The 8,621-nt window shown below is 35.7% G+C and overlaps 1 protein-coding gene across 4 annotated transcripts; it reads left to right on the top strand.

Annotated features, from left to right (window-relative positions):
• The first annotated feature begins 2,011 nt into the window (after positions 1 to 2,011).
• Positions 2,012 to 4,397, top strand: LOC107045411. Of its 4 annotated transcripts, none has more exons than XM_015267690.1 (4): positions 2,012 to 2,159; positions 2,393 to 2,471; positions 3,054 to 3,340; positions 3,638 to 4,397. In XM_015267690.1, the coding sequence occupies exons 2-4, from the start codon at positions 2,432 to 2,434 to the stop codon at positions 3,698 to 3,700; spliced, it is 390 nt and encodes a 129-aa protein (XP_015123176.1). In that variant the 5' UTR covers positions 2,012 to 2,159; positions 2,393 to 2,431; the 3' UTR covers positions 3,701 to 4,397. The 4 variants fall into 4 exon arrangements, with proteins under 4 accessions (XP_015123176.1, XP_015123175.1, XP_015123174.1 ...); XM_015267689.1 differs by having other exon boundaries at positions 2,012 to 2,211; XM_015267688.1 differs by having other exon boundaries at positions 2,012 to 2,211; positions 2,367 to 2,471.
• Positions 4,398 to 8,621: the final 4,224 nt, after the last annotated feature.

The following is an 8,621-nucleotide window of genomic DNA, read 5'->3' as shown; positions in this document are numbered from 1 at the left end:
TTTCTCGCGAATACAAAAAACAAAATCAAGAAAAATAATCACTTGAAAAACGTTAACGAACCTTTATTATTAATTATCAACGCTACAGGAGAGGATATTCTTCATTTTTCGATAGGCCTACGAGTTCTAAGAATATTCTACGATTTATTAGGGAAATGTTGAATACAGGTATGCCAAAATAACACGCATGAAAAAATTCAACAGAAAAACCTAGCGCTTTCTATTAAATTTCTATTGGAATTCTATGAGAATTCTCTGGAAGTTCTATTAGAATTCTATTTGTTTCTTGCGCCGATTCTATAGGAGATTATGCAACTTCATAGAGTCTTTTTGTTAAGGTAAAATTTGGTGCAAGAAAGTAAATAGGTTTTTATGTTCCTATAGATTTTCTTAGGCGTAAGATTTCTAAGTTTTTTCCGCTCGGTTTTTCTTCTTTTCTTTTAATCAAATGTAGGAACAAAACTTGGAAAATTCATGCCCAGTAGTTTCTGTGCAAGAAATCCTAACAGAATAAATTATCTAGAAAAATCAATGGATTATTTTCTACAAAGAAATATCTATTAAAAATGCAGGAGAAAGTTGCATAATTTTCAATGGCATTGACGCAAAAAAAATAGAATTTTTCAATAGAATTGCAATAAAACTTAAATAGAATTCTCATAGAGCTCCAATAGAAATTCAATAGGAATTCTTAGAGAAAGTGCCAGGTTTTATATTCGATGACAGAGGGAAAAATCAGTAAATTTCAAATTTTATAGAAAGTTCAGTGGAATTCCATTTTTTTTTATAGTACGAAGACAAGTATTTTCCAAAGTATTCAAATTTTAAATCGATATTATAAAAATGCATAAATATCATTCTATTCCACCCTCCACTCGAAACGACACGACTCAATCGGAGCTGAGTTCTAAGCGTTGAGCCACAGCTCAAACTCAAGTGCCGGGTTATGCCGTCTGATGAGCGTTCGACTGTGAGCCGGTATGGAGCGGCGTGTCGCGGCGTGAACTCGGGTCAAGCGGCAAGCCGAGGCTGAGCTCGCGCTCACGCGAGTTGCGGCTGAGTCCCCGGTTGAATTTCTACCCGGGATAGGTGGTGGGGAATTTAATTCTCCATCAAACTGCTCTTTTTTCATCCCTTAATCTCAATTAGGAGGGGAGAGGTGAATTTTTAATTACCGGGAGTCACTGTGCGCCGCGAAACAATTATTTTTCTTACTGGCCCCTGACTTTCATGGCAGCTTTTATTTTTTTGTTACAGAGATTAAGGGATAAAAGAGGGTTAATTAATGGAGAATTTGATTCTCCGTCGAACTGCTTCTTTTTTCATCCCTTAATCTCAATTAGGAGGGGAGAGGTGCATTTTTAATTACCGGGAGTCACTGTGCGCCTCAAAACAATTATTTTTCTTACTGCGCTGTGATTTCCATGACAGTTTCTTCCATTTTTTACAGAGATTCAGGGATGGAAGCGTGTTAATTTATGGGTAATTTAGTTCTCCGTCAAACAGCCTTTTTTCATCCCTTAATTTCAATTAGGAGGGGAAAGACAAATGTTTAATTCGCGGGCGAATGGTGAAAAGTCACTGTGCGCCGAGAAGAACATTATGTTTTTCATTGGCCCATGACTTTTGTCGTAGTTGTATTTTTTTGTGACAGAGATTAAGGGATGCAACGGGGATCGATTGATGGGGAATTGAATTCTCCATCACACCGTCTGGGTTTCATTCCTTAATATTAATTAGCCAGCAAATGAATTACCTGAAAAACATTAAGAACATGTTGAGGACGAGGAGAGCATAAATTCCACTACAAAACTATCCCTGTGACAGCGGGACTGCTACTGCGTACTGCCGAGTTACCCGCACAGGCAGTTCGCCCGGCCGTCAGTTTCGACCGTGGCGCCATCCCTCCATTGGGGTCGAACTATTTTTGGCTTGGGGTCACTTCAACCCCGAGATCTGAGCCTCTACTTTAGTCAATCCTCTTTGAGTCGTGCTGCGAAGGGAGGGGCGACGAGCGATTCTTTGTTACTGCTCCACCTTGTGTCGAGTGTCAAATGCTTACGTAACGCGAAATTATTTTCTGCTGTGATAGGCCTAGACAAGAAGTGAAGAGAAAAACAAAAACGTTAGGTGTATAAAGTTTTAGCCAGCAGACGAAGGTTTCTTGCAAATTGAATGAAGAATTAAGTATTTTGAGTGGCGTAGGTCGAGGTAAATATATTGCGCGAACGGGGTAGGGTAGACAAAAGATCGGTTTTGATGCGATTTATCATTCAGTTTGCTAATACTGATGAATTGTTGATTAGCGCCACATCGGAATATTTTTTTCTTATTCCCTATCTTTCGATTCAGAACAAACGTTTCAGATTTAATAATGAGGGTTGACCACTAGCTTCCATCGACCCGGCCATAGTGACTCGCCCTGACGAGTATGACAGCAGCGGTCATGGAAAATATTTCCTGGGATCCTGGTGAGTTTATTGTAAGACAAAAAAAGTAGTTGCAATTGATTCATGTATAGTAATCGGCTTCCCTAATACCGCAACACAATTTAGTTCATACGGTTAATCTTCCTTTTTATCGATGTATCGGTCAGGATACATTTCAGTTGGTAGAGAATTTTCATAGGTTTTATTCGTTAGAGAATTCCAACTCAAACGTGGTTGACTTCCCAGGGAACAATTTTTACGGATGCAATCTAAAAGTCCCCAGCAAGACCGGTAAATATCCGGAAATTTACCGGTAAATTGCTAGCTGGATTGTTTGTAAGAAGAGCTATAAAGGTTCAGATCAAAGTCAAATATGTTTTGGTTATGCATTTAACTCTGGAACTTTCGGGAAAGTGATAGAAATTCTCATGTTGGATTTCGTGAGATAATTTCAGTTACAGCAGTTTCTATCGTTGTTTTTATTCTCAATAACAACTTTTATGAAATAATCCTTCCATGCCAATTGAAATTGTATCTCAACTATTAAGTTCATGGCAGATAAAGTTTGGTTTAATTCCTCAAAAGTTCACGTTATTGATTTGTGTCTTTCGTCTAATTTTCTAGCTCTTTCTAAACTTCTGAACTCCCTCGAGGAGCATAAAACCGACATACCAAGCTGCACAGATGAGGAGTTTGGTTTTCTTAATGATTTATTGCGGTCAAAAGAGCTAAATGCTCTCGTCAATGTACACAACAAGATTTTGGCTAATGTGCAGGATGAAAAATTCGCCCCTGTATTGTCTAATTCGATGGACATCGATATTGAAGTTCTAGATATGCTAGCATCGAAGACACATATTTCAGAGGAGTGCAAGGAATTATTCCATTTGCTTCAGAGACCTCACATACAGGTACATGAGTTTTTTATTTTTTCCATTACATTATTTTTACTTCAAGGCCCGAAATTATCTTTTGAATGTTATCTGCGAATCCTTAGCACCCATTATAATAAGGGAAATAAAAAACAATTGAAGAAAGTTCAAGAATTTCGATGAATTCCTAAATTACCTCCATATTCATTTCAGATTGTACTTTATGATTTACCATTGTATTGTGTTGAACGGGTGATGGAAAATGTCCCCAAAATAATAGAAAATTTTTTAAAGACAATTTTTAAGTATCTGTTTTACGATTTGACATAATTTCAGGTTTTATTAGCCGGCATAATGGAACCTACTCTGGTTTATGGACTTTGGCACACTGAATCTTAAGGAAGGCCGCGGTGAATTTGAAAGTTGCAGGGGGTTATTTTCATCTTACAGATGACTGATATTTTTTTTTATATTCCAAAACTGAGAAAAAATCAGGTTTCGATGTTTTCCAATGACGGCATGTGGCTGTACAGGCATTAAATCTTCAAAACAGTCCCCTTACCAGGATTTTTGGTCGATTGACTTGAATTTTGGTTTCCATCCATCTAATAGAGCAATTCCATGTCAAATCCGAAATGAATGACGCAGAACCTACCCGAAAAACTGGCCGATGGACACGGCCGTATCATCACTCCCAGGGACCCTTCCCCCATGAGAACCTATAGGGGGTAACCTATTCGAATTTCGCAAGGGGAAAATGATGCCGGACATCCCCGCACGGAGAGAAAAATACACGACAATCTCGTCGAAGGTATCGCCAAAAATTATTGTGCTACCTACCAATGCGGGGACGTGTCAGGGGGTACGTTGGTAATCGAAATGTAACACTCCTATAATTCGGGAGAACAAGTTAAAAAATAGTAGGTGCGCACCACAAAGTCGTGCGCTCGGGGATCCAAAAATTAGGGTGCCAATCCACTAAACGCCATACGATAGCCTACGTGCATACGAAGCTTATTCATTCTTCAAAGCACAGAGGTCACCACTTAGTAGAGGAGCACAGGCGAAAATTTAGTGAATGGCACACTAAAATTTGGAGAAGGGCCCGCCAGTTTTTCGTCTTTAATTCCATAAAAATGCGATTCTTTAGACTAGTTTCTAATGAGCGAAAAAAAGTGGGGTGCAGGACACGAAATTTTGGAGAGAGTAGTTCTAATTTGGGTAGTCTTCTCTATTTATTTGTGCCCCATTCGGTACGACCCATGCGTTAGTGGGAAGGTATACTAATTTTCGAGAGATTTTTTTCTCCGTGCGCAGGTCATAAAAAACCTCGAGTAATTTGGAGCGGGGGAAGAGGATGTTTGGGGGCGGAAACCACAAAATTTTACATTTTTTTTCAAAAAAAAATATTCCCACTGGATTGGGGGGAACCGACTCAAATTTCTGAACGAGAATATGGTCTCAGGCATCCTCGCAGGCTTCATAAAAGACCCCGAGTAATTTGGAGCGGGGGAAGGGGGTTTTTAGGGGCGGAATCCACAACATTTTACATTAAAAAAAAAATATTCCCACTGGATTGGGGGGAACCTACTTAAATTTTTCAACGAGAATATGCTCCAAATTACTCTTCCTCCGCTCCAAATTACTCGGATTTTTTTGAGGCCTGCGAGGATGTCCGAGATCATATTCTCGTTGAGAAATTTAAGTAGGTTCCCCCTAATCCAGTCCAAAAATTTTTTGTTTTTTGAAAAAATCGAAAATTTTGGGGATTCCACCCCCAAACTCCCTCCTTCCCCGTTCCAAATTACTCGGGTTTTTTTTATGAGGCCTGCGAGGGTGTCCGAGATCATATTCTCCTTGAAAAAGTTAAGTAGTTTCCCCCCAATTCGCTGGGAATTTTTTTTTTGAAAAAATGGAAAAAGAAGAGGATTTTAGCCTTATTGCTCCCTTTTGCAACTGTCTAGGAGGGAGAAAAATTTTTCATAAGGACGGGGGAAGTTTGGGGTCATCTTCCAATAACAAAATTGGAGGGGTATCTTTCATCTTCGATGGTCAGGGCCCCTCAAATTCTTGGTACGCCCTAAACTTTTTTCGGCCAATTTCCCGGCTAGGTTCAGCGTCATCGAAATGAAAAAAATGTCATGTTTCCGATTGTCCTGTCGATTTTTTTCGAGAAGGAGTGCATGATACCAAGCTATCATAAAATTTTTAGAGCGGTGCGATTTTTTTTTAAGCGAGTTATAATTTTTCAAAAAAATTCACTTTTTCTACTTGAATTTTGATTGTTTGAGAAAAAGGTGAAATAATTGAATTTAGTCACTAGGAATCGACGTTTTGTTCCCACACATTGGAAGGTAATTGGAAAAGCTTCAAAATGAGCGCAGTTGATCTCAATTTACTCAATTTTTAGAGCCGTTATGGCAAAATCAATTTTTTTTTTCAATCTGCAATGACTCGAAAACTTAATTTTTTTTACTTGGCTTTTTTTGAAATATTTATGACGTGTTGAATTATTCATAAAATGGAATAGTTTTATTTTCCAATTGGAAAACAATGATTCCTCTGTGTGATGAGCTTAGACTGAGCTCAATTGATAAATCTATTTCTATGTTATGAATATTTAAAAAAAAAATCAAAAGTGTCCATTTTACTCCACGCTCCCCTAATTGAAAAAGTGACTTACCGTGGAGATACCAGTATCCGACAGTCGAGCCCACTTTCCTTCGTATTTCGCTTTTTTTTTTGTATTTCTCAACTAAAAAGCACTTCCTTTCAATAGTCGATAGGAAGGAACTTTTTCTCTGTTTATTAAACTGCGAGTTTTGGCTTCTATGTGTAGAATAACTTTTAAAAGAATTTTTTTCCGTCGGTCAGCCTATAGGCGACACCTGCAGTGACAGTTTCTTAAGTAAATAGCTTAGCGTCCTGGTTTTGCGTATGATGGCGAAAAACCAAAATATGAGTGAATATTCCAATTAAATATTTTCAGATACTAATAGGATGATATCAGAGACGCGTAGAGACCGCTAAATTACTTAAAAATATGCACAATGGATAACAATCACGATTTTGGATATTGGGACACTCGTAAAGCAGTCTGTCCTAGTATCCGACCCGTATTTTTTGTTCATCTAACTTTAATTACATTGTTTTGTTGGACACGGAGAAAAAAAAATACAGGAATTTTTCGGGAGAAATTCAGGGAAAAATTACCGTGCAGTCTCGTAAAGTGGGTTCAATTGACCAATACCATAAAAATTCCAGTGCCGTCCCAGAAAAATTCCGGTACCCCCCTAGAAAAATTCCGGTGCTGCATATTAAAAATTCCGGTACCACATAGTAAAAACCTCTACTTAATTCTCCAAATGAAAAATAGTGATAGAAAAATTATAAGAACCAAATCTTCAACTCAATTTTGCAAATTAAAAAGAATTGAATATTAAAAATCAAAAATTGAAGAAAAAAATTGTCTTTAAGGTCCGGGTGTACTATCATTCGAATGTTATCTGGATTTTTTTTATCTTTTGTAATCCAAAATTGTCAATTAAGTGATACATCACGTAGAAATTCCCAAAAAGAATGATAAAAAAAAAATTTATAAATTCTGAACTGTTCCAAAGAGCATTTTTAATTGGGATTCAGAATGAGTTGAAAAAAGTGGAAATTTCAAATATCTGATTCGCTATAGCAAATTATCTATTAGCTGTAATTTTCCATGGTGGATAACAAAACACTAACTCCTTATGGGAACTGACAGCTATGTATCTCAATTTTCAAAACAGTGGTATGTAGTCATCTGCCATTTTTATGTGATAAAAGTGTGATTAAAAAATTCTCCAAAATATTACAACTTTTTTCAAAGAGTCTTTTCCGTAATAAATGTCTCTGTGGAGTGTGGGAAAAGATTTACATCAGTCTTTCCCCTGCATGATATTGGGTGACAGGCCGCCATTTGTCACCGTAAATCAGATACATTTTTGAATTTCTTGTTATTCTACTTATTCTGAATGTAAATTGAAAATGCTCTTTGAAAAAATTGAGAATTTTTTCTACTTTTTTTTTATTATTCATTCATAATTTTGCAAAACTTCTGCATGATGCTGGACTTAATTGACAATTTCAGATGACGAAAGGTGAAAAAAAACATCGAGATAACTTTCAAAAGATGCTACACCCGGGCCTTAATTTGATTTTCTAAATCAAAAACAGTGATTCAAAAATTAGAAGAAGATTTTCAACTTAATTTTTTTTAATTAAAAAGAAAACATTGAATGTTCAAAATTAAGAACTGAAAAAGAAAATAAAAATTTTTACTTATTTTTTCGAATAGAAAATTGTGATTTAAAAAAATGGAGAAAACAATTTTCATCTCAATTTTTCCATAAAAAAATGGATACTGAAAATTGAGATTTGAAAAAACAAATCAAAATTTTTTTCAACTTTATTTATAAAATTGAAAAATTTTCGAATAAAAAAATTCTTCAGCTCCATTTTCAAAATAATCAAGTTTTCTTTTAATGAAATATTCAAAATTTAAAAAATCATGTTACTCACCTGTGAGTTTTTATTCCGTTCCTATTTTGGGAATTATTATCATGACTAATTAACCATTGGAATAATTCATGAATTTATTGATCAAGGAACGAAGGAGATTATAAATTCGAAACAACAATATTCTTTTATCTTCATTTCATTTTCAATCACTTTTTTTTTCATTAGCATATTTATATAATAAATTTTTAAAAAGCAAGAAAAGTTGAGTTTCCGAAGTTTTCGTGCTTGAATTAAAAATTTTGAAATCGTTTATACCAGAAATCAACAGGATTTAATCTTTCTATACAACTTATCCTATTGAGATATTTTCTGTTAATAATAAATTCTATAACATAAATTTCCTGAGTTTATTTCACCTCCTTTTTGTTCTTCTCCCATTGGAAAAATCAAACAAAGAGTTGAAAAAATTCAGGCGGTTGAATTTTTACACAAAATATCTCAATAATATAAATTGTATGGAACGATCAAATTCCATTCAATTTTTCTACACAATAATTTTTATTAAACATTTTTTATTGACAAAAAAACGCGCAGAAGAGCTGCGCAATTTTTCAATAGAATCGGCGAGACACTTATAAAATTTTCAAAAAAAAGTTCAATACAAATTCAATAGAATTTTATGGGCTCAATTTTTCACTCGAATTTTTCCCACGTGAGTAATGTCCCTGGTGATTTGCCCACGAAGAAAAAATACTCTCCATGATCAGGGGGTGAACCATGGAAGATGGTTATCTGGAACAAAAATGGAAACTTAATCAAATTAAGA

The sequence above is a fragment of the Diachasma alloeum genome, unplaced genomic scaffold (genome assembly GCF_001412515.2).
Source record: "Diachasma alloeum isolate Michigan unplaced genomic scaffold, Dall2.0 Dall_scaffold_00931, whole genome shotgun sequence".
Lineage (NCBI taxonomy): Eukaryota > Metazoa > Arthropoda > Insecta > Hymenoptera > Braconidae > Diachasma > Diachasma alloeum.
Note: the sequence above shows the minus strand (reverse complement) of the source record. Positions and strands in the feature narration are given on the sequence as shown.